This window comes from Scardinius erythrophthalmus, assembly GCF_964197995.2.
Source record: "Scardinius erythrophthalmus genome assembly, chromosome: 3".
Classification (NCBI taxonomy): Eukaryota; Metazoa; Chordata; class Actinopteri; order Cypriniformes; family Leuciscidae; genus Scardinius; species Scardinius erythrophthalmus.
The window spans coordinates 36906190-36933058 of record NC_138223.1 but is presented as its reverse complement, the minus strand read 5'-3'; the positions used below and the strand labels follow the sequence as shown (position 1 = coordinate 36933058).

The 26869-nt window shown below is 36.8% G+C and overlaps 1 protein-coding gene across 1 annotated transcript; it reads left to right on the top strand.

Moving 5' to 3' along the window:
• The first annotated feature begins 118 nt into the window (after window positions 1–118).
• Window positions 119–26069, top strand: dtx4b (deltex 4, E3 ubiquitin ligase b). The gene is made up of 9 exons (XM_081362098.1): window positions 119–500; window positions 709–923; window positions 8610–9654; window positions 17113–17174; window positions 17277–17438; window positions 17737–17798; window positions 22105–22425; window positions 22541–22630; window positions 24379–26069. Coding segments are annotated over exons 1-9 (2187 nt in total). The 5' UTR covers window positions 119–498; the 3' UTR covers window positions 24607–26069.
• The last annotated feature ends 800 nt before the right edge of the window (window positions 26070–26869 follow it).

The window sequence follows — 26869 nt, the reverse complement described above, 5'->3', positions numbered from 1 at the left end:
AGCCCTTCTCTAACGGACTCGTGGATTTTAGAGCATGTATCACGTTGGGATGACGCTAATTTTTTAAGCGGTTCAATAAAACGAGCTGTTCGAAAGAACCGATTCGTGGATATGAGTCGGACTTTCCAGCACCAATTCAGGCAGCATTACTCACAGCATTACTAAACTGTGATGATGGGGAGGTGTTGGGTGTCACTTTATCAACTCAGTGCGCGGAACACTAAACCACGAGCTTTTCACCAGAAATCATTTACTTAAAGTCTACATGATCTTCGATAAATTGCACATCGTGCCGCGAGAAAGAAACTAGTAAGAAGGAGGATAAGCGCAAACTGAGCGACGGTCAACGCCGTATGTGTGGAAGAAGAAAGAAGAGTATTGGTCCGTTTACTATTTGTTGACACTCGTGAGGAGTTGTTGAGATCGCTTGCGACCAACCATGGAAGAAGTGATACGGAGATTTATTTCCTGATACTGCGATAAGCGTTTTCTACATAAATGTGAGTGCACCTGAGAGTTTATGCTTATATGAGAACCAGAATCTTCAAGCTCAAAACAAATCCTCGTGTGTCTATCGACGTTATACAGACCAGGCATTACAACTTTGCCGTGCTTTACATTAGCATTAGCAAATCTGTCCTCCTGCTTTTACAAAACCGGTTGTTGAATTAAAGAGATGCGTACTTCGTTTTTCTGTTCTACTTGAAGGGACACGATGTTACAAGCCTCCGCCGTGGTCGTCTGGGAATGGCTCAGCGAGCACGGGCGCTGGCGGCCGTACAGCCCGACCGTGTCTCACCACATAGAGGAGGTGATAAGAAGCGATCCCCGCGGCGGAAGCGTCGTTCTAGGCCGAGCCGACAGCCGCCTGTCGCCCTACATCATCGATCTACACTCCATGCATCAGTTCAGACAGGACACCGGTAAGATGAAAACCACCTGCGCATCATTATACCTGTGGCACGCCATTCTAACATTCATTCTTTACAACGAACTAGTTTCTATTTTATGTTACTACTAATTTATCTATTATATTACTTGTGACTAGTATCTTGTATTGAAATGCCTTCATCAAGCATTCATTGTATACTAGTAGAACTTATTTTGCTGCTAGTCACGATCCCAGCATTGACAACTAAAATACTAGTCTTATTAGTAACATTCAATTTTATTATCAATACATTTAACATTATCAGCAAGATTTTTAAGTGAACTGTAACACTTTACAATAAGGTTAACATCAGTTAATGTATTAACTAACATGAACTAACCATGAGCAATACATTTGTTACTGTATTTGTTAGTCTTTGTTAGCGTTTGTTAATAAACATACGGCTGTTCATTGTTTGTTGATGTTATTTCCCAGTGCATTAACTAATGCTAACATATACAACTTTACGATATCAATAATTTATTATACTGAAATGAACATGAACAAAGATTAATAAATGTTGTAGAAGAGCAGTTCATTAATTGTTCATGTAAACTAATGTAGTTAACTAACATTAACTAATGCAACCTTATTGTAAAGTGTTATCAGAAATGTTACTAATACCATTTGGGAATGGATATTAGCATCTCATAAACTGGTACTAGTAAAACTGGAATAGATGCTAGTAACTTGAAATTACTAGTAACCAAACCGTAAGTGCTAGTACCTAATGAACAAAACTGAAATAGAATCCAGTGACAATTAGAATACATACTAGTCAAAACTGAACCACAGATTCCCATGTACATTTAGAAATGTGTTATAACTAACAATGGGTTAGTTAGTTGACACTATTGTGATTATGAGTAGTAGCAAAGGAATGAGTGCTAGTATCTCTTGGTGAAACAAAAGAAAATTGTCATGATTGGGTTACTTGCTAGCAATTAAAAAAAGTACTAGTAACAGATAATTGTTAGACAGATAGTTGTTTTATGGATTAATTGTTAAAACGTCTTGACACAGTTAAGCAGGGCTGCCAACTTTTGAGTTTAGCTTGGAGTGAGATTTTTTTTTTTCGGGGGGGGGGGGGGGGGGGGGGAATGTCAAAACAAATATTGCATCACAAAAAGTGTAATTGTGATTGTCAAAACATTTGGTAACTAAATAGAATTTTATGAAGTTTAGTGACAACTGTAAAAAATTTGCAAACCTCTCCAAGTCAAAATTTTCTAGTGACTGGTCACATCTAAATTTTTTAATTGGCCCAAGTGCAATTCTTGTTGCAATAGTCTGTTAACATTGGCTCAATGAGAAATAATACGTCAGACTAATTAAAAAATCTAGATGTGATCAGTCACTAGAAAGTTTTGACTTGGGGATGTAATTTTTTTTTTTACAGTGTTCTTGTGTTTTGATTCTGATTTTGATTCAATATTGACTAATTTGGATACATGTTTATTTTAAATTTTATTTAAAAAAATAATCTCACCTAATGCTGTAAACATAGAGGGCCCAATCTGCTGGTATTATTAAAGGTTAAAAATAACAAATTAAATAAAATATAATGTAGTTTTTGTTATAATAACAATTATTTAATGACATAAGTAAAAATATAATAAATATGTAATATAGTGCTCAGCAAAATCTCCTCTCTAGCTATTTTTCTATTCAGTTAACCTGCTATGGTCATTAAATGGCTTTCCTGAGGTAAATGTAACGTTATGTGACATAATTGTTCTCCTGCTGTTATATTGACCTCTTTCAGTGGTTGAAAAACACTAATTGGTCGATATTATGTATACTTTCGGTAAGTTGTAATGTACTGCATCTTTAAATAAAAAAGTAACAGATGATCGGTTCACGTGCACTTGAACTGAGGCGCTCAGCGATCTGTCACGTCACATTTACAAGCGCCAAACGTATTTTTGTCTGAATTTCGTAAAAAAAATTGACGGAATCTAAGAGCTGAGAATTAGTTTAATATTAAAAGTACCTCTTTGCCCCGCAATTTTTTTGTGCGTGATAAAATGGATGTGTGGCGTGAGAGCGTGTGAAAAGTGTCAATTGCGTGAGTCTTATGCTCAATGCGTGAGAGTTGGCAGCCCTGCAGTTAAGTTCCTCTCAGGTATGGTTCAAGCAATGATATATTGATAAAAAGTTTGTGGCAAATATTTCATTTTAACATGATGTAATATGACTTCAAAGCACACCTATGCTTATTTCTTTCAGTCTGCATTCAGTGATTTTGACGAAATGTTGTTCACACCTATTTTTTTAACACGCATCTTCTTATACGTATGCACTCATTTGAGTTTAAACCACATTGAACTATGTCTATTTTCCACTCAGGTAGCTGTTGTTTTGGACGGATATACATTGGTGGCAAAAAGTATTTAAATATATATGCCACACTTAAAATGTCTTCGCATTAAAATAGCAAAATATGAGACCACATTTTTTAGCATAAACATGCAATATATGTTGTACAATTTAAAATAGAAAAGTCGATTTATTTTTCAAAATTAAGATAAAAGATTGCAATACATCTTCAATGAAATTCATACATTTTCCAATGTGTCCAAACACTTTTTTGAGGCCACTGTATGACTGGACAACATAAAGGGAAGGGAGTGAGATAAAAAGAGGTACAGACATAACACTACCCTTGTTTTCCTGTAAATTTTCCACAAGCACATTATCATGGTCTGTTAGTCCGGCCTTGCAAAATCACACAATTTTAGTCAGACTGAGGCCTTGGTATGTAAGAGGACACAGATTAAAGTTACTCAAAGTGATTGCAAATTCTTGCAGCAAAACTGCCTATTAATCCCCATGGACAAAGGGCATTTGTGTTGATCTAGTTCATAAGAGAGAAAAAAACACATAATTGCACCAGCCTACAGTGAATAATGGTTTAGAGATACACACCCAGGCAGCTCCCCAAAATGATCTTTTTACTAACACCCTAATTATTTTTGAAACTTAGTTTTTTTTCTCAGGTAATGTTTTTCAACCAAACATCCATGACATGAGGTTAGTGACATTCACAATCCTCATCGCTCTGTCAAGACTTGCCCTAAAAAACCTGCAAACTAACTTGCTCTGTCACACTTACAAATTGTGGAGTGAAGTTCCATAAAGCACTACCTAGGGAAATGAGCACACTTCCAAGTGAAAGAACGAAACTATAAAGATAGATTGCGGAGAGATGGGGAGCGGTTGCTATTGTGCAACAGGCTAGGATGTAGTTTCATAAACTCTGGGCCCAGGGGTGCTGTCAGTTACTCTGTTTTCCATTGCAGACTGGAGATTAGTTTAACACACGCACACACACATACACGCATCGGGCAGGATTGTGTTTTTCTTCCAATCTTTTCATCCAATGACTCTCACATGGTTAGGCTAAAGAGTTGAGGGAATGTTATAATTTCTTTTAAGCTGACCATTTTGTGAATCATTTCTGTTGGTATCACTCCCTCCTTCCCATAAACACACACCCACAGTACCAGTCAAAAGTTTGGAATAATTCAGATGTTTTTGAAAAAAGTCTCTTCTGCTCACCAAGGCTGCATTTATTTGATCAAAAACAAAGTAAAAACAACAATATTGTGTACAATTATTCTACAGTTTTCTATTTTAATATATTTTAAAATGTAATTTATTCCTGTGATGGCAAATCTGAATTTTCAGCATCATTACTCCAGTCTTTAGTGTCACGTGATCCTTCATTTGCTGCTCAAGAAACATTTCTTACTATTATCTATATGTTGAAAACATGTTTGTTGCTGATGCTTTGAATAGAAAGTTCAAACGAATAGCATTTATTTAAAAATAATAAGAATAATTTTGTAACGTTATACATGTTACTGTTACTTTTAAGGTGTCCTTTATAAATAAAAGTATATATATTTTTTAATCTCACTTAACCCAAACCTTTGAATGGTAGTGTTAGTGTATCATGGTTTCCACAAAACATTAAGCAACAAAAACTGTTTTCAACATTGATAATTAAAAGAAATGTTTCTTAAACACCAAAACAGCATATTAGAATGATTTCTGAAGGATCGCGTGATCATATAAACTGAAGACTGGAGTAACGATGCTGAAAATTCAGCTTTGCCATCACAGGAATAAATTACATTTTAGAGTACTGTATATTAAAATAGAAAACGGTTCTTTAAAATGGTAATAATATCACAGATAAATCAGTAAAAAAAAAAATCATCAAATAAATGCAGCCTTGGTTAAGCTTGAGAGACTCCTTTAAAAAATATTTTCTAGGTAGTGTAGTTGTTGAGCTTACTTTCTGCTTGTGTACTTTAAGCACTGATTTTCGTTTCTGAAACCCACTTTATAAATCGTTTGGTCCCATCTTTATCTTCACTTTATCTACAACAGTTTTAAGTACCAAGCTTCATTTTCAGATTGCTTCCTTCTCAAAATCTTTACATTTCCACCACTGACTGACTGACTTTTCTGAATGACAGAAATCTAGAAATATGAAATATAAAAGAGAGTGTTTAAGAAAGAGCTAAATTGTCCCCCAAAATTGCTATCCATCGGTGATCATATTTAATCAAATACTACAGAGGCGGTATAATCCACTGCATAAGACACGTCAGTGTTTCCCCTGGGATTTTTTTCAGGGTGGGTGGTACTACTAATGTACTTGCGGAGCAGGTGTGTTACGGAAACGTGGTGTCATTTTTTTGTAATCAAAAATCATGTCTAATTAATTGAAATCATGAAACGTATACAATTATTAAACTTATACAACATTTAAAAAACAAATTCTATGATTTTTTTTTCCCCCACAGAAATTCAGTGTTGTATTTTTTCTGGTAATCAAAACTATGGTAAGAGAAACACTGAACGTGTCAGATCAGATGGAATCATTTTTGCATTTATAATTCATTGCATTTATTTTATAAATTGTAAAAAAAAAAATAGAAAAGAAAGGGGAATAAAGTTGTTAGTTTGAAAGAGGGAAGGGAAATGAAAATTGGGGCTATGATGGAAGCACAGAGCCAGCAACAATGGAACAGATGGACGGTCTCTGTACACCTGCTGTATAGGGCTTTGTGCCGCTGCAAAGGTCCTGGGATCTTTAACCCAATGTCACAGTTTATGATCTGCTGAAGAACAGCCTTTTACTCCCACTCACATACTAGCACAAGCTTGCAAACTTAAGTGCAGGCTGTATGATTGGCATGTGAAAGTGGACATGGCCATCTGTTGCTCTGGCCGCAATGTTGAGAGGAGGCACAGTATTATGGTTTTATCTGGACTATCAACTATATTGAACTGAAACTGTAGTTTTAACTAACAATTTTGGTGCATCACAATCAATACTGACAGATCCTGATGGAATCATTGACTTAATGACGTATATAATGAGTTTTTTTTTTTTTTTTGTAATAGACTACTAGAGTACATGTTGAACTTTAAAAATGTATTTTATTTAATTTCTAAAAAAAATATTCCGTTTTTTTTCCAAGTGTGGCTAAAAAAATCTAGCATTTGTCTATGTAGAAGAATATGACAATTGTCCAATGTAAGTTTATAATGAAGTGCGGATTGCCTTGTTGGGCGACTAATGGGAGTGTCACACCATGTTGCTTGCGGTGCAGGCGGGGTTGAAAAACTTAAATTAGATTAATAGGTAGAATAATCAGATTTAGTAAAAAAATGTATCCCAATTAATCCCAAGTAATTATTGTTATTTTTATTTCTTTTTTTTTTCTTAAAAAGTGTAATGCAAAAAAAATCGGCACATGCAAATACACTACCATTCAAATGTTTGGGGTCAAAGATGTTTTTTTTTTATTATTATTATTATTTTTATCCAGCAATGATGTATTAAATTGATCAAAGTGACAGCAAATCAGCCTAATACAATGATTTCTGGATCATGTGACACTGAAGACTGGAGTAATGATGCTGAAAATCACAGAAATAAAAATTTCAAGATCCTGATCTGATTCAAACGTTCCCTAAAAGTTTGCTCCAAATGGTAAACACTTTCGAACTACCATTTGTCTGTGGCGATTACGCAATAAGTAGGCATGCTCTGGGGCTCTGCCTTTGACAAGAAAATTTCAGGCCATCAAGGTCAGACGTCTGCACGTAGAAACATGAACACTAGAGAGCTGAAGAATCATGTGACACTGAAGACTAGAGAAATTGCTGATAAAAAATCAGCTTTGCCATTACAGGAATACATTACATTTTTAAAAAAATGTTTTATATATATTCTAATTTTTTATCATATTATTATGTTCATTGGCCCTGAACACATCACACTGTCTAAAAGAAAGAATCATAATATTCAAAAAGAGATACATAATATCAGTGGACCTGCCTTCAGACATACGTATGTGGTACTCGCATGCAGTTAAATCCCACAATACATGTGTTTATCATTAGCTTGACTGTATAATTCAGTGAAATGACCTCTCACAAGCAGCACAAGAAAAAAAGCATTGGCAAATAGTTATCTATTCATTTGTTAACAAAATACATTGTTTCATTCATGTGCAATAGCGCCGAGAGGGCATGACTGTGATTGAGGCACAGAACTGGTAAAGTGAGTTCAAACGCAATAAAGGATGATCAAAGCATACTGATGTCTTGCTTTACTCCACCTAATTTCTGGAACATGCATTATAAAGTTCCATAATGTCTACAGAATCATGCATCACATTAAGTGTTTTGTACCATTTGAAGGTCTAGTAGGTGTATATGGATGTGAAAAAGAGAATATGCCCTTTCACAAGTTTTATGGCTTCTAGAACTCCGCGAATTCCCAGTTCTCCTCTTGTGCTAAAGTTTATGCCTCAGTGGGTCTTTTGTGCTCAGTGGCTTTTGCTTTATGCTCACATCTATCTATTCACATGGGTTTTTGCTTTCTGTTTGTGTGTTCCAGCACTACGTCATGAATTCCTAAATGCATTTTGTGCATTAGCTAAATGGATATTGCACGTGTTGTCCCAGTTACTGCTTTAAATTTGATTGAAGAATTATTACTCTAAACACTCAAGATCCTGATCTGATCAGTCTTACTGGAGAGAATGTAAACTTATTTCTGCTCCGATGAATGGGTTTAAATTCAAAGGATGCGCAAAGCACAACAATAGGCATTCAGTCGGTATAATGGAGGATTGAATGCTTACATTGGAGACATTGGACATCTAACCGAAAGTGACACTGTTTCTTTCTTTTTTTTCATGTTTTATGCTGTAAAGCTGCTTGCTTTAAAGCAACCTGTTGTATAAAGTTCTATATAAATAAACATGATGTGACTTGACTGGAGTGCCAAATTACAGAGCTGGTGCAAAAAACATCCAATTCTCTATGATCAGATGTTTTCTTAACTGTTTAGTTGTGCATTTTGTTACTGAGAGAAAAAGCATGCAGTACATGTTTACATATTATATATATCTAAATACCGCTCACAGCAGGCGGCGTCAGGATTCTCGTTTACTGCTGCTCAGGTATTTCAAACTTCTTTTTTCCCCAAAGCGATGAACAAAAAAGAATTTGCTCTGAGCATATTGGTGCCTTTAGATGCGTAACATGTTGACTGGCTGCCTCTCTTGTAAGAAAACACTTTATTTAACTGTTTTTTTATATCTCTTTTATTATATTTGATCTATAACCCTTTTGTTTACCTCGTCAGGTACGTTAAGACCAGTGCGACGGAGTTTCTATGACCCCACCTCAGCGCCAGGCCAAGGTTGGATATGGGAGTGGGAAAATGATGCAGGTTCCTGGACAGCCTTTGACATGGAGGTGAGCATTGCCTTGCAAGCGGCACGGGACCGACAGCAACCCTGGCTGGACCTGACATCGTTGGGCTTTTGCTACTTTGTGGACTTCCAGACCATGACCCAGATTAACAGGCAAACGCAGCGGCAGAGGCGTATCCAGAGACGTTCAGACATGGTTTACCCACTAGTTACTGGGCCGCTGCCTAAAAATTCACTGGCTTGGGGTACTGGCTCAGGGACTGGAGGCATGGCTAGAAGGGTTACATCAGGTGGAGGGTCAACCGGGGCTCTTCTTGGGGTAGGCGTTTCTGGTTCTACCTTGAGTAGAAAAGGAAGTGCAGTTTACCCAAGCGGGACACTTTCGGTATCATCTCTTGCTCCTCTCGGACAGCCCTGTGCCTGCCAGCAGTGCATGCTGGTGTTGAGTGTAAAGGCAAATGGCACTGCCTCACAGACACTAGGACGTGCAACAAAGCCAAACAGTCTGAAAGCCAGCTTTGGGACACTTCCATCCTCCTCTGTTTTAAACTCGTATTCTCATACACTACCACATGGAACCTCTTTAAAATCCATGCCCTCGGAAGAAGCCAAGAATTCTGCTGTTTTTGATCAGTCGTTGTCCCTTCTCACATCGACCACTGCCAATCTCTCAATCTCCTCTAGCCGCCCAACGCCTTCATCTTTGCCCCCAACTCTGCCATCACAGAATCAGCAGCCTCCATCCGCCCCAAGCTTATCATCTTCAGCAACGTTTGTGCCAACTGCCATACTTGTTAACACGTCAACAAGTCCCACACCATCCACAGTTTTCACATCATCTTCAACAACATTGGCCTCTCAGCGCTCCGCTGCCTGTGCTGCCCCTATACCACCTCGTGCCAGTCTGGCAGGGCTTAGTCGACCTGCTTTGCAGAGAATTGCCATGGCACAGTCACGGGCACTTATTGCCTCTGGGTAAGAAAAGGCATTTTACATGTTTTATCAGTTTCATATATAATACTATTACAGTACCATAAGAATTATTGGAAGAAATTAATACTTAAGCAAGGATGCATTTTAAATTGATGGTTTCTACAAAAATTTTAAGCAGCACAACTGTTTCAAACATTGATCAGAAGAAGAAATGTTACATATTATTAAGCATATTATAATGATTTCTGAAGGATCATGTAACACTGAAGACTGGAGTAATGATGCTGAAAATTCAGCTTTGCATCACAGGAATAAAATACATTTTAAATGTATGCAAACAGTTATTTTAAATTAATAATAAAAAAAAGCTCTATCAAAAATAAAAACACAACATCTTCCCGACCCCAAACCTTTGCCCAATAGGGTATTTTTTATGAAATTATAACGTCTTATAATATTAATATACTAATATTATATTCAGATTTGTTACATGGACACTTAAGCCACACTTTTATTGCTGTAGATGACAAAATATAAAAGCAACAATATTCAATTATATTATTATTAAAACAATTAATTCATAATTGAACACTTTATTGATGTTATTGTGTTCCACTGACAACCAGAACTGACAGCTTGAAAGCGGCCAAAGAAAAACCTGTGGTTACTCTTTCGATACCGGTCCCAAATCGATACTTTAAAAAAAAAAGAGCTTCAAAATGATGGTGAATGACATTAAAAAAACTGCTTTTTTATTGAAAAAAAAATAAATAAAAAATTCTTAAAATTGAATATATTAATTTTTATTATTTTATTATATTATATTAATTACAAACCATAAATATTAACTTCATAAATTCACAATAAAACCTTAAGCCTCATAACAATAATTTAACACTAAAAAACACTACGGTAGCCTACTAATAACAGCAAAGTCTGTGTTCTTGGTACGCTACAAACCAGCTTTAAATTTAAGCAATCCTTTTCAAATTGTTTGCCTTCTCTGGCAAAATACGACACCTACCTGACTTATTGCATGTCCTGCACAAGGTGAGCGTTATTTTTGAACGCATCACCTTAAATTCCGTGATGCGAAACCCATCGTGGAAGAACGCCGTTTACAACTGGATTTCAAAAGTATGTGAAGTTCGCCGCTCTATTGTTGCAGTAAACTTGCACAACGTTCTTGAATGAATAATTTTTAGATGTATACGCCGGCCTGTTATTGTAGGGACGTCGACTTCACATTTTCACACTAAACATGACGCGGAACAAAACCAACTATGATTGGTTGCGTTACATGTCAGTCAGTCTTTGGCTGATATTTTTTATTCTTAAATACATAAGTGAATGTGTTTTGTCATTTAAGAAACCTTTATAATGATCATTCATGTAAGTTGATCTATAACGCACAATGGGCGCCATGTTAGTAGGCTATAGAGCTGGTAAGTCCCGCCCCCTCCGCTAACCCCGCTGGACCTCAAAGTTGAAAAACCGTCAATGCAAGTGAATGGGAGAAAATAATTATTTTCTGGTCCCGTTTGAATTGTGCCATGAATGTGAACATATGTTGTCTGTGAATTTTTTATATAACTTTTCATGTTACGAGTTTGACAGTATATGGTATGATTCTTCAGCTAGCAGTTGTGGAAAAGACATAACGAGAAAGACTACATGTCGCCTATGTGACGTCACCCCATAAAGTTGACTTACCCGTGGTTTTCGCCAACCTCAACGATTTTGTCCTCTCCCTGAAAGAAGGCGGTGAAGTGCACCAAAGACACAGCCATGTTTAGCGGGATCCGTGAGCTAGTCCGTGTGCTAGTGGTGTTGACGTTTCAAACGCGTCGAGAGTTGTAGTCCACAAAGTGCTCACACACAAAGTCTAACCGTATCAAACTTCTACCCGCTAAATTGTATCATTCTTTACACGAAAAGTTATATAAAAAATTCACAGACAACATATGTTCACATTCATGGCACAATTCAAACGGGACCAGAAAATAATTATTTTCTCCCATTCACTTGCATTGACGGTTTTTCAACTTTGAGGTCCAGCGGGGTTTTGCGGAAGGGGTGGGACTTACCAGCTCTATAAGCACCGCAGTTCAGAGAATTGTATCTAATCTGTCAACACGTCAGTTCACCCACTACTCCCGAAATACTTTAAAGTGGCTGGTGAAGTGTGAGAAGAATAGAATAAATTTTATAATTACCTACACAACGTGTATCTTAACACGTCATCAATTTATAATTGAAAGGATTGTTAATGCCGCTTCCATAGCCATGTGTATTTTACAAACTATAAATGTTGTTTTGCTAATAATTTATGTGGGTACTATACGGTTATGCGGACCACACGTGACCACACGTAAATGTAGCCTACTATACGGTTAACCTAACCCTAACCCTACCCACCCTACCCAAATAGGTGTGGTCCGGATAACCATAGGCTATAGTTCCTTTATTGGTTTTTGAATGTCTGGAACCTAAAATAAACCTTACGTGGTTGAAAACCCAGAATAGTTGTGATAGGCTAAATAACAATAATTCACGTCTGTCTCTGCAGCGCCAGCCAACGCGCGAACGCAGATTTGAAATTAGAAGTTGATGATCACGCGATCTGAACGTTCTAATCACACTGGTGTGAGCGATCGGGTTAACTAGCGATCACATGCGGTGATGATGCTTGCGTCCGTTTCGGAGAACCAGTGCAAATATTTCAACCGACAGCTGAGGCATTAAGTGGCACCGAAATCTGCGTTTTGATTCGGTCCGGTTACATACTGGTTACTTAGGTACCGGTTCCATATCGGTGCCCAACCCTAGTTTAGGAAAACTTTGTGAACTTTAAGAAACAGACTTAATCGACTAAAATCACCAGTGTATATTAGGCCTATATAATTTAGGTGTCAGCCTCATGTATGAGTGTGTTCATGTTTTCCCCCTCCTCTGTGTAGGAGCGTGTTTCTCACGTTTCTCACACTGCTAAATCATCCATGTCTGCTCTGTTTGATGACCATCTGGGGACAGAATGGTCTTATTCGTTCCATCCCCACCCCCTTTATATCTATAGCTGTTTCTGTGGCTTTTTCCTCAGCTCTCAGTGGTGATTTCGTGTTCACGCTGGGTTTCTGCAGCAACCTTTGTTGTCATGACATGGGCTGGTCTGCATTAGCAACACAATGCTGTCTTACTAAAGCGTTTGACATAGTAGAGTGTGTGTGCATGTCTATGTTAGGAAGGAGTTGGGGTAACGAGCAAAAAGGTTTTGACATTGAATGTAGTAACAATGGTGTCCCAGTGTTTCCTGAAGCATTAGATGTGACTTTTGGTGAGGTTTGGAGTGTAGCTTGGGTGGATTGAAGTGCTGGACGTCTTTGAGAATAAACTATGTGTAGATGCAGCCAGATAGAGTAGAATTGGAGTATTTTTACTCTTTTTCATCTTATTTTGAATACAAATTGTACCTAGGCTAGACTGTAAAGCAATTAAAAAAGAACTATCATCCTACACAGGTGTAGTGACATACATGTGTGCTAATGCAGGAGAACATTGTGAGTCTGGTGCTCTTTCTAATGGAATGTTCTGCCTCAGACTTGAAGCCATCTGGAGTCATAGAGCAGCAGTTGTTGAGCATGTGTGAGAGAGAAAACAAAGAGACAAGTCTGTTGTAGAGGCAAGATCAAGGGTCAGTGGAGGTCAAAAGCTTCCCCATTGGCCCTATCCAAACAGCCATCTACCTTCCCATGTCTGACACTTCTGTTTTTCAATAGAAAACAAAACAGGAATATAAATAAAATTTACTGCTGTAGTGTTGATGATTGGCTAAAATGCATTAGTAACCTGTCCTCTCATCATTTTAAGCAAACACTCTACAAGTCCATCTTTTACCGCTTAACCACTTCAGCATATTTGGTTCAGTTTTCACTTTCGTGTGAAAAACATCATATGTTGCAAATAGTGTGCCTTAAACAGAACTTCCATTCAAGAGAAAAAATGTGGCAGTAGTGGTGTTTTATTTTTTTAGTATTATTGTGGTGTTGTTGATTACAGATTCACCTGTCCCTAAATGTCACACCGCAGCTCTTTTTATTTGTTTCTATGTCAACTGACGTATCTTTTGCTGGCATCAGAACGTATTGTTATTTGAGTTTCGGAAGGAAGGGAGCATGACAATGAGGATATGTAACCGTAAACAGGGGCATTGCTATGTAGGTCAGCTATGTACCTGTTACACTTGAAATTAAGCTATTCAAATATAATTCTAAATCACACATTTTGCATTTTTATGCACAGACAAACGAAGAATCTAGAAGAGTGGTTTTCAACCAGGGGGCCTCAACAAACTTCCATGGGGGACTCCAGATGACTTAAAATTATTTAAAATAAGACAAAACAAGCATTAAAATTGGCTTAGAAAAAACCCATCAATCAAGATATTTTTTTTAGTATTTGGTTGTTTTTATAATGGATATACACTACCGTTCAAAAGTTTGGGGTCAGTAAGATTTTTTATGTTTTTAAAAGAAGTATCTTCTGCACACCTAGGCTGCATTTATTTGATTAAAAATACAAAAGAACAGCATTTATCTGAAATCTAAGCTTTTGTAACATTAAACACTACTGTTCAAAAGTTTGGGGTCAGTAAGAATTTTAATTTTATTTTTGGGGAAAGAAATAAAATAAATAAATACTTTTATTCATCAAGGATGAGTTAAACTGATCAAAAGTTACAGTAAAGACATTTATAATGTTAGAAAATATTCTATTTTAAATAAATGCTGTTGTTTTGAACTTTCTATTCATCAAAGAATTTTGAAAAAAAATTGTACACAACTGTTTTCAACATTGATAATAATAATGAATGTTTCTTGAGCATCAAATCATATTAGAATGATTTCTGAAGGATCATGTGACACTGAAGACTGGAGTAATGATGCTGAAAATTCAGCTTTGATCACAGGAATAAATTACAGTTTAAAATATATTAGAAATAGAAAACAGTCATTTTAAATTGTCATAATATTTCACAATATTACTGTTTTTTTTATTGTTTTTTTTTATCAAATAAATGCAGCCTTGGTGAGCAGAAGATACTTCTTTTAAAAACATTAAAAAATCTTACTGACCCCAAACTTTTGAACGGTAGTGTACATCTATTTAGTTCTGCAGATTTTCTACTGCTTTTCTTTTACATGGATGCCTTGTTCATCTTAGCCTGGCAACTCACCATAGACACGGCTCAATCCGAGGGGCGGGATAAACGGCTGTCTTTCAAATTCCCTCTGCACGCAATAGTACAGCGCTTCAACCAACCAGAGCGTTTTCCCAACAGCGGAGCTAACGTTAGTTGATAGATTAAACTTTTGCCATATCTGGCCGGCAAAACTACAAACATTTCTTTCTTTTTTAAGAATGACTTAAGTGCCGTTCTTTGTTCTTTTCTCAAAGAAAAGCTTAACTCCAATTCCTCCAGAGTCGCGGCCAAAGCTGATTCGAAAGACCGCTGTTCGTCATCAGCCATTTTTTGTTTTCAAGTAGCAGGGAATTCACACAGAACAGTCACAACTCTGTCATCATTATGTTAAGCCCGCCCACCGACTCTATACACGATGTGATTGGCCTGACCAGAGTTTGGTTTTTCCAGCTCGAAAGTCAACGGAGAGTTGCTAGACTACCCTGGAAGCAAAATAAATTTTGCTGCCGCTAGGGTGCGTCTAGATTTCTAGGCTATGTTCATATTGAAGTAAAAGTGAAATCCTGTTCCTTCATACTGAACCATTGACTGTTAATCTCAAAATGTTTTATGTTTTCTGACTACAAACATTAGAGACGTGCCTGTGTGCATTTGTAAATGTATTGTGAGTCTGTCACCATCTGGAAAATAAAGTTTTATGCTGCGTTCACACTACCGGTGACTTTGTCGCTGCATGTTACCAGTGGCTGGCGGTGAGGTCGTTAGTGGGTATTCCCACTACTGGTTGCCTGCCTAGAAAAAATTGTGAATGACACTCACAGATGTTACTCTATGTTGTAGCCATTCAGTATTCTTGCCGCTACAAACAAACATTTTGGCAGGAAAAAACACCACAGACATATCATAAATTATAGAAAAGTTGCTGACTTCTCCATCTTGCTTCTGACTTCACACCTATTGGTTGTTGCTCCTGAAAGTCGCTCTTCATTTGCATAAAGTTAAACATATCTCAACTTTGTCGTGTCGCTGGACATGCCTACATCCTGTCGCCAAGGGTTGCTGTCGCTCGTGTCGCCGGAAATCGCCAGCCCTCTATTAAAATAAATGGGATCGTGTCGCTGGTAGCGAGAACGCAGCTTTAGACTTATTATCAGTTAGGAAGATCAATACAGACAGACAGACCCAGTAACAGCTGTGACAGGAACAAACACACTTTGCTACATTCATTCACATTTTTAATCAATTTACGTACAGACACAGCAACACTAACCCCCCCCCCCCGCCCCTCCCCGCCCCCAGCGGCTAACATACCTTCCAGTAAAAGGAGATAAGAAAATGAGCGTGGGAAAACACTACAGACAAGACCATTGAGGCTGTGAAGAGGGAAGTAAAATGTCTGTATATTAGAGTTGCTTTCTTTTTTCCCCATTTTTCACACTGATTTGACCAAAAATATGCTTATATAAGAGTAAAATAGTAATATGATACTTACCCGAAAGTGTCAAAAAGTACATTCAGCTAGATATCATATAACTGTTGATGTTGGAAGAAGAACAATGGTTTATGTGCATGCTAGTCGTTAAACAAGAACTTCACGTTGAACTTTTGAAATTTAATAGGTTGCAAGAAAATTACTTGGTAATGAAGAAACTGGTAGAATGTCTGTGTCATATTTTTACACAACATTTCATAATCATCTTACAGAAGAAAGTTCAGAGGCTGTCAATTGTCACTACACGATTATCGTGTCTAAAAGAATTCATGATAACAATATTATCGCAATATCTACTGATATTGATGATTTATCTTAAACTGTTTATTTATTTATTTTTTACTGGTGCTGTATATTATCAAATGTGTAGTATTAACATGATATAAATATAAAACATTTTGAAACGTCACTATATTGCGACACCTCTACTATGAATGAAATCTTTAAGTTCAAGAGGGGAAAATACTGCAGTTTTGAAGTTTGTAGGTTTAGCATGTCCATTGCTTTTTTGAAACTGGATTTGTTGTCTCTTAAAGTCAGCATGAAGTTGAATTTGTGATGTGTATCTGAGTGAAATGGCTTCTCATATGAAACAATTTATAGATTTTTGGATTGATTTTGGATTGTTGGAATGTTGTCTAATGCTCTGATCTCATGTGAGTGATGTTAAATAATTAGTCTGGTAAATTACTTAATCTGTTGGTTTGACCCTTTGGTAAGAGTTGCATTTTGAAGATACAGGAGAACATTCTGTAAGGCAGCAGTCAGTGTGTCCACTGGCCTTATAGAGCTTTTTTTTTTCTCCTAGGGTACCGACAGTACCAGTGAAGAATCTTAATGGCTCCAGCCCTGTCCATCCGGCATTAGCTGGTAGGAAAACAAGACACATTCTTAATACACTATCAGTAATTGTTTAAAATAAAAATGATAAACTGACAATACATTTCACATGTGTATTATGATGTATTGCAGGTATTACTGGTATTCTGATGAGTGCAGCAGGACTACCTGTATGTTTGACCCGTCCACCAAAACTGGTTCTGCATCCTCCACCTGTCAGCAAGAGTGACATCAGACCAATTCCCGGCATCGGGAACTGTTGCCGCAAGACCACCAAGAAACAAGCCCGCAAAGGTGAGAATACATGTACTTACTGACTTATTCACAGAGAAATACATTGTACTGCAGTGCTGCATAAGTTTGTTTCTGAAATTTGATATTGAGGATGCAAGGACCAAAATCCCTAAGGAAGTTTTCCTGCACCTTGTCTTGCTTGGAATGACAGATTTAGACTTGAGGCAACTACTGAAATGCAATGGCCACCGATCACTACCAACTGTTCCCATCGATTGTCACTGCAGATTTATACACACAGCAAATGAAATTTGAAATCTCATACTGCATACTTAAACATAAGTGATTTGTTTTCCAGGTAAAACACCTGAGGAAGTGGTAAAGAGGTACTTACAGAAGGTCAGGAATTCACCAGAAGAAGTAAGACATCCTTATTGTTTTATTTCCTTAATTTCTACGTGATCTAAACCTCTTCTGTTAACCCAGACCTAGGAGATATCTGAGCTGCTAGCAAAGGGTGCATACAGGGCAAATAGTGCTGTATATGTGTGCTTTTACAGATCCTCTTGGAAACATAAAGAGACTGGAAAAGTGTCTTTTTTAAAGCTGAATCAGTTTATTTCAGAATGAATTTTACCTTAAAAAATTCTCTCAAATCGTAACTCTGCACACACACACACGTTGTGTTTTTGTGTTTTATGGGGACTTTCCATTGACAGAATAATTTTTATACTGTATAAACTATATATTCTATCCTCTTACACTAACCCTACCCCTAAACATACCCATCACAGATTTAGGCGTTTTTACATTGTCAAAAAACATCACTGAGTATGATTTTAAAGCTGTAGGGACCAAAAATGTCCATCATTGCCATCTTTGTGGGGACTTTTTCTCCCCATAATGTAGGGTTTAACAGGCCACACACTCACACACACAAATAATATTCAACTAACCATGTAATTGTGACTAGTTAGAACTGTTGCAATAAGTGTTTTTTTCTTTAAATTAAATATTTTGTGCAAAATAATTCTACAGTATTTTGGTGTAAATTCATTAGTCATACTTTAATAAAAATGTATAAAACAGAATTGTTCTAAATTTAACAAAACCTCACAGGTGTAATCATTCTAAATATCACCAGATAACAAATGAATAATTCTAATAAAAATATATATTAAAAAAATCCTGCTTTACCCAGATACTTACATTACACTCACGTTAAGCATTATGTAGCCTACTATATAGCAAAACTCAACTTCTCGATTGTTATATTGTTGAAATATGTAAACTATATTATCACCCTGCCATATATTGAAATGTTGGATGTATAGTACATCCTACTTTATCTGCATACTCGTGTAAACAAATATATACTATATTGTTATGTTCCACCCAGTCTAGGACAGGGGTAGCAACATTAAAGTTAAAGGAACACTCCAACTTTTTGGGACTTTAGCTTATTCACAGTATCCCCCAGAGTTAGATAAGTCCATACATACCCTTTTCATTTCTGTGCGTTCTGTAAGTGTTATTTGACGCACCCACCGCTAGCCTAGCTTAGCACAAAGACTGGATGTAAATGGATAATGGTAGCATACTAATCCCAATAAGTGACAAAATAATGCAAACATTTTCCTATTTACATGTTGTGATCTGTATAGTCACAGCGTGTACAAATAACAAGGCTATATGAGACAGAGACCATTTTTAATCGTATAAATACTGGGAACTATATTCTCACTAGGCGTAAGAGCACAGCTACTTGGGCGGAGTGATTAGCGCAGCACACGAGATGCCCTGTTGTTGATTTAGCTGTGCTCCTACGCCTAGTGAGAATATAGTTCCCAGTATTTATACGATTAAAAATGGTCTCTGTCTCATATAGCCTTGTTATTTGTACACGCTGTGAGTATACAGATCACAACATGTAAATAGGAAAATGTTTGCATTATTTTGTCACTTATTGGGATTAGTATGCTACCATTATCCATTTACATCCAGTCTTTGTGCTAAGCTAGGCTAGCGGTGGGTGCATCAAATAACACTTACAGAACGCACAGAAATGAAAAAGGTATGTATGGACTTATCTAACTCTGGGGGATACTGTGAATAAGCTAAAGTCCCAAAAAGTCGGAGTGTTCCTTTAAAGATAACTCAAGCATTAACATAAAAACAAAAGTTTGGATCCAAAAGTGTCACACCAACATTTGGGTTCAGCAAATAAAAGGTGTCTAAATCAACGTAACACTGTTTATACAAGCTTTTAACAACCAAAAGAAATAAAATGGGAAAGTTTTGTAAAAAATCACAACAGGTTAGCAACTGACAGGATAAGTAAAATAAGCTTTGCAGTAATTCACAACAGAACAGCAGCAGTAATGTACATCAACAACAAACAAATCAAACCAGCAGAAAACAAGCCTTGCTTCAGTGGAGATCAGTGAGGCTTTATACACTCTCCATCCTCACCTGGCTTTACCTGCACAGAAGGAGGAGGCAGAAAAACGACCACTACTGCCACCTAGTGGCCTGACACACACGATGTTCAAAAATATAAAATAAAACAAATTACACCGTAGGACGTAAGAATTTTGCAAATCTCAGCATGGTTGTTTCACAGCTCTATAAATAAAGTTGCTTATATATTTCATCTAACTTTTTCTTCATGCATGTAGTACTCACGTGAAGTGATATAGTGTATACTATATAGCAAATCTCAACTGCTTGATTGATTGTCATTGCAAAATGTGATTTTTATTATTGCCCAGCTCTTATAGAAATTTGAATATACAAGTATGTTCAGCTTTATCCGCTAAATGGCAAGTATATTTAGTCGCATAATGTAAACTTGACCATGACGCACACACGGAGAAAAATAATGTCAAATGTTTTTGAAATAAAAAAGCCTGTTGAATTGCACTACTTGAAAAAAAAAATAGGCCTTACATTAACCATGCTTGCATTTTAATGCATTGTATTTTTAGGGCTTGCATTTTTATGGGCTGAAATTCAACATGGTTGAATATTTAAGCTGTGAATATTTCAATTAAAAACATTTCAAACATATTTTCATTATTAAAAATTCAATAATCCATATTCACCTTTCATATTTCACTTCCAAATATTCAAACTATTTAAAAATACAACCTATAATATTCAACAGGCATTTTTCGGTCCATTTTATTTCGCTTTGCAAATTCGCTTCCATAAATTCAGTGGTTCAAATTCGACAGTAAATTCAACGTTGACATCCAGGAACTGCAGGAAAAGCAGTAGACTGCCGAGCATACTCTCCATCTGCTGTTAGTAGACCTCACCAGCAGGGGGTGCAAAAGCGCGTGTTGTTGACGAAGACCAGCAACAGTTAGAACAAGCCATTCATTCATAAAACTCATTTACATCAATGTAAGTGTATTTGTGATTATTATGAAGGCGCTTTTATGTTAAATTCAGTGTCTTCACGGTTACTTTTCCTGTGTAGCCTACATGCATCTTTCTCTACCGTGAACGAGATTATAATGTTATTCCCCCGATGCGGATATACAGATCCAATGTTACATTTTGAGGTTGATATATTCTCTTGGTTGTTTAGTTGCCTTAACTTTATATTGTGGCAATGTGCTGCATGCAGGCTATTAGGGTTTCCCTCAGTACTTAAAGATTCCCCTGCTGGACATACAAAACGCTTAACGTAGCTAATATAACTAATACAGTGATATTAAAAACCAAACGCAAGTCCAGCTCCAGATGGACTCAGAATAACACGCAAAGCTTAATGCTGAGCGTTTCCCAGTGATAGACTGGCTTAAAGTTGGTTTGACGTTGGACAGTCGCACATTTAGGGACCGTCTCTAAAGTGTATACGACATTGGTGTACACGTTTGTAACTTAAAAAGCATTTGAATAGAACGACTTACAGTCATAAAACCAACTGTAAAGTGTTCATGCATACTGCACACCTTTGGATTTTTTACTCAAATAAATTCAAGTTTGCTATTGAAGTTAGAAACGTGTATGTTGTATGCATATTTGGAGACGGTCCCTAAATGTGCGAATGTCGAATGTCAAGCCAATTTGACATTTATTAGGCTACATTTAGCCATTTAGCAGACGCTTTTATCCAAAGCGATTTACAGTTCAACTAGGACAACAATATGCAAGTAGTGCAATTCAACAGGCTTTTTATTTCAAAAACATTTGACATTATTTTTCTTCCATACGCACAGCTCTAATCTGCTAAATGTGACTATAATGTATGAAGATATTAAGATATTACAAACATTAACATTATATGCATTGTGAAAAGCATAAATAAATTTAACTTGACTTAGCTATCTAAATTCGGTTGCTTGTCATGACAACCTTTAACAAAACTATGCGAGTTAAAAAAAACTGACCCAGACTACATTAGATATAGGTTTATATGCTACCAGGATAAAAAAATGTTACAATGTCTTTTGTGTGGTAATTTATTGGTTGCCAAAATCTTGAAACCATTGAAATTCAAGAGACATTTAGAAATCAAACACTCCAACTAATAAAAAAGACCACACTTTGGACATAATATGACTGGCTGGATATAAATTTTAGCATCTTATTGGCTAAAGGAGGATGTAAAAAAAAAACATTTACTGTATGTAAACTAATAAAATCCATTTTTTAACCTTTTATATCTACATGTTGGCTAATGGCGTTCTATATCAGCATTGTGTATTTCTTTCAGGATTGCACTATCTGTATGGAGACTCTGTTGGGACCCTCTGGGTATAAAGGTCCAGGTGTAGCGAGCGTTTCACGTGCTGAGTCCGTCGGACGACTGGCGCAATGTGGGCATCTTTATCACCTACAATGCCTAGTGGCCATGTACAACAATGGCAACAAAGATGGCAGCCTGCAGTGTCCCACATGCAAGACAATATATGGAGTTAAGACAGGAAACCAGCCACCCGGTAAGATGGAGTACCATGTCATCCCGCACTCACTTCCAGGATACCCAGACTGCAAAACCATTCGCATCATCTACAACATACCTCCCGGGATACAGGTATAATTACATCACATGTATTACATATATAATGCATCTTTGTTGCATTTACACTTGGCCTGCATGCCATCATTATCATATCTGATAAAATATCTTCTCTCTTGTCTCTCTCAAGGGTCCTGAGCATCCAAATCCAAGGAAGCCTTTCACTGCAAGAGGATTTCCCCGTCATTGTTATCTCCCAGACAATGAAAAAGGACGCAAGGTAAGTCCTCCTACCATACAGAGCATAAGTTTGGGGTTGGTATAATTTCTTTCTGTATTTTATTTTTTATTTGTTCAAAACACAGTAAAAACAGTGATATTGTGACACATTATTACAATTTAGAATAACTGTTTTCTATTTTGATATATTTTAAAACGTAATTTATTCCTGTGATGGCAAAGCTAAATTTTCAGCATCATTACTCCAGTCTTCAGTGTCTCATGATCCTTCAGAAATCATTCTAATATGATGATTTTCTGCTCAAGAAACATTTTTTGCTATTATCAATGTTGAAAACAGCTGTGCTGCTTAATATTTTTGTGGAAATCATGATACATTTTTTCAGGATTCTTTGATCAATAAGTTCAAAAGTTCAAAAAGAAGATGGGACAGTGTTTTACGACAGTGTTGTCAAATATCTATTCCGAAGCTGTAGGGGGAGCTCTATAGAGAAACCCGCGAGCAAAAAGCGAGAAAACAGCGAAGAAATTGCCAAAACTGCATAGCCATAGATATCATATAAAGGCTAGATGGCTCGTCCGCGCTGCTGGCCAATGGAGCTCGACATCCGCACACGGCGGCCATCTTACGACAGGGTGCTCGCTCACTCATAACATGGTGCATGTACTTTTAAATAACCATAACTTGCTCAATTTTCTACCGATTTTCAAACGGTTTGGTTTGTTATAAACGTCAGAGATGTAGCTATTATACTGCATACATATGAATAATTATGTTCAAAATGTTTAAGAATTCAGAATTATAGCCACGTTAATAACGTTTGTAAGAAACCAAACCGTTTGTAAATCCGTCCAGATTTCAGCGAGATAAGAGGATTTGTGTGCGTGCTGCTCACTCACCTTAATTCACAGAGCCCTGTCCTAAGATGGCCGCCGGTGATGCCGGAAGTGACTCCGCCTTGAGCCATCTAGCCTTTATATGATATCTATGTGCATAGCGCTGCTTTAACCCTCCTAATGCATTCCGGTCCGTTTTGACCCGGACAAGATACATCAACATTTCTGTTTTTAGTACAAAAATTAAACTGGATATGCATTAAGACTTTCAAAATACACATCATTTATTTTATTTGTTTGTTTATTTATTTCAGATTTTTATTATTATTATTATTTTTAATGTAAGATATAACCATTTAAACTAAATTGTTACACCTTTTGCTGGTCTGTTTTGACCTTAAAGTGAACTGTGGCTTTACACAAGACATTATGACAAATTAAATGAATGTCTGTTTGTAGATCAAAAGTTAATAGACCAAATGGTCTAAATCTGATAAAGGAAATACAGTAGGTTTGGAAAAAGGAGAGGTACGCATTTTACTCTGCTGCCACCTATTGATGAACCACTGCAGCATGATAAAGAGATTAAGACTGTTTATCATCTTTTTTTTGTTTATGCAAGTAAAATGAATATATTTTGTTTGAAAACATTTCAGGGTAATATTGATGTTGTTTTGTTAGAAAAATAATTAGTAGTTTTGAGCAGTCATGAGTTGTAAGTTAAAAGGAATTTAATTAAATCCATTGAAGTCAATGGAGTTAATACTGGTAATTATCACGTTGTTATACATTTCATATAATGATTATACTCAAATAAAATTTCTCATAAATATTGTAAAATGCTGTTAAAACAAATGCACCAAAAAGGACCTTAGAACACATTAAGATTCAATGTAGGTCTAATTGTTATTTAAGGTTTCCAATGATATCAATATGTTGTCTGGTTCTTAGGTGTTGAGGCTTTTGTTGGTGGCGTGGGACCGACGGCTGATCTTCTCCGTGGGAACGTCCAGCACCACCGGAGAATCAGACACTGTCATCTGGAATGAGGTCCATCACAAGACAGAATTTGGCTCCAATCTTACTGGACATGGCTTTCCAGATTCTGGCTATCTTGCCAATGTACTAGAGGAGCTTAAAGCCCAGGGCATCACTGAAGATGAGGAACAGCAGCTGTGAGAAGATATGCTCGATGGTAGTGAAAGAAAAAGGATGGTACTAGATGTGCATTGGTACATAGGGAGCACAGAAATATGTGATTTAATATGAAAATAACTAATGTGACCAATTGGTACAGATAACTGTGTGAATTAGCACAGAGGTACAAGTCGGTGTGTATTCTATAATCTCAATACGAAGTACTTGGGCATGAAGTAACACAACTAAGATGAAATTTGGTTAAAGGTGAAAGACAGGTTTGAAGGAAAAAATGAAAGAAAGGAAAGTGTGACAAGCAGAAATGGGAAGTGGAGGGGAATTGTGATGTAGAAAAATGAGGGAATAGAAAGACTATGAAAATGCTGGTTAATGAAGCAACAGAGATGTTTTATTTGCTTAAGTTATGTTGCAGTGTGAGTTTGTGTAAGTTGTGTAAAACAGTCAACTCTTGTACCTCTACTAACTGGAAGCTGTTTACTAGAACTGAGAAGTACAGTTTGCATATGAATGTTTGTATTATCATGCATCATTCCCTGTGTTCAAAATGTATTGAGAACTTAAACTATTTTTGTACAGATGATGGTGTGTGCATAAGATTCAGATTTTTCAAAATAGTCAAAATAGAGCAGAAATTTAAATGTCAAATTGATTTCAAAATGAGTTTAATGGAAACATTGAATTGATTTATGCTAGTTTAAATGAAGCACGAGAACCCTAACTAATTGTTCTTCAGATAATGTAAAAGTACTTGATATGCTCATTAAGAAAAAAGATGTCTGCAATGCGTATTATAGTTATATATTATAAAATATCACCTTTTCACGGTACAGAAAACCAATTTGGTTGCAACCTTTTATGGGGTTTAAGCTAAGAAGTGCTGCTTAACTACGAATACGAAAAAATAAATATGTTCAGCTTTAATACAGAAGAATAAGAAAATGAATTAATATTGAGCTGGATACAGTGAAATGACAAGCACTTCATAGATCCCTAGGGGTCAGTTTAGTAATCGTTTGCCAAAATGAATTTATTTTGAATAAATATGATTTAGCTCTTTTTTTAACTGTTCTTTCCTGACATGTACCCTGTATTTAGGCCAGTCTGTATGTTAGGTCCATTATTGACCTGTTTTATAATGATCCACTTCTAATAACCTAAAGAACATGCCATTGTTTGGCATGTGTGTATCTGTGCACGTGGATTCTTGCGTGTGTGAGCCAATGCATCATTTGTATGCTTGCATTTGTGCGTGATTAAATAGAAGAGTGTATGCTATGCATCCACCACCCAGAGGTACGGTGTGTTACTCATCTGTTTAATTTTCTTCATGTATTTCTCTTTTACATTGATGTTTTCTTCTATTTTCATAGTTTACAATATTTTAGGAATGTTTCATATTAAGAATTTTTATACTTAAAGGTGAGCCTCAACTGTTTTTGGTTTCTGTTTTCCTTCCTACACAATAAATGCCATTTTTGATCATATGAATTGTAGAGATTTCTCAAGTTGTGAAAAAAGACCCAGCAACCTCTCCCTTCATTAAGATAAGATGATCTAAAAAAAAAAAAAAAAAAAAAAAACCTCTTTGAGGTCGTTAGCTGCATAAAGACACCTGTCCACCCCATACAATCAGTAAGAATCCAACTACTAACGTGGCCAAGACCAAAGAGCTGTCCAAAGACACTAGAGACAAAATTGTACACCTCCACAAGGCTGGAAAAGGCTACGGGGAAATTGCCAAGCAGCTTGGTGAAAAAAGGTCCACTGTTGGAGCAATCATTAGAAAATGGAAGAAGCTAAACATGACTGTCAATCTCCCTCGGACTGGGGCTCCATGCAAGATCTCACCTCGTGGGGTCTCAATGATCCTAAGAAAGGTGAGAAATCAGCCCAGAACTACACGGGAGGAGCTGGTCAATGACCTGAAAAGAGCTGGGACCACCATTTCCAAGGTTACTGTTGGTAATACACTAAGACGTCATGGTTTGAAATCATGCATGGCACGGAAGGTTCCCCTGCTTAAACCAGCACATGTCAAGGCCCGTCTTAAGTTTGCCAATGACCATTTGGATGATCCAGAGGAGTCATGGGAGAAAGTCATGTGGTCAGATGAGACCAAAATATAACTTTTTGGTCATAATTCCACTAAACGTGTTTGGAGGAAGAAGAATGATGAGTACCATCCCAAGAACACCATCCCTACTGTGAAGAATGGGGGTGGTAGCATCATGCTTTGGGGGTGTTTTTCTGCACATGGGACAGGGCGACTGCACTGTATTAAGGA

Excerpts from the sequence above, each read along its gene's own strand:
- dtx4b (XM_081362098.1), top strand. Across the intron at positions 17,439-17,736 it reads CAAGAAACAAGCCCGCAAAG|GTAAAACACCTGAGGAAGTG; the intron begins GTGAGAATACAT and ends TTTGTTTTCCAG. Across the intron at positions 17,799-22,104 it reads TCAGGAATTCACCAGAAGAA|GATTGCACTATCTGTATGGA; the intron begins GTAAGACATCCT and ends TATTTCTTTCAG.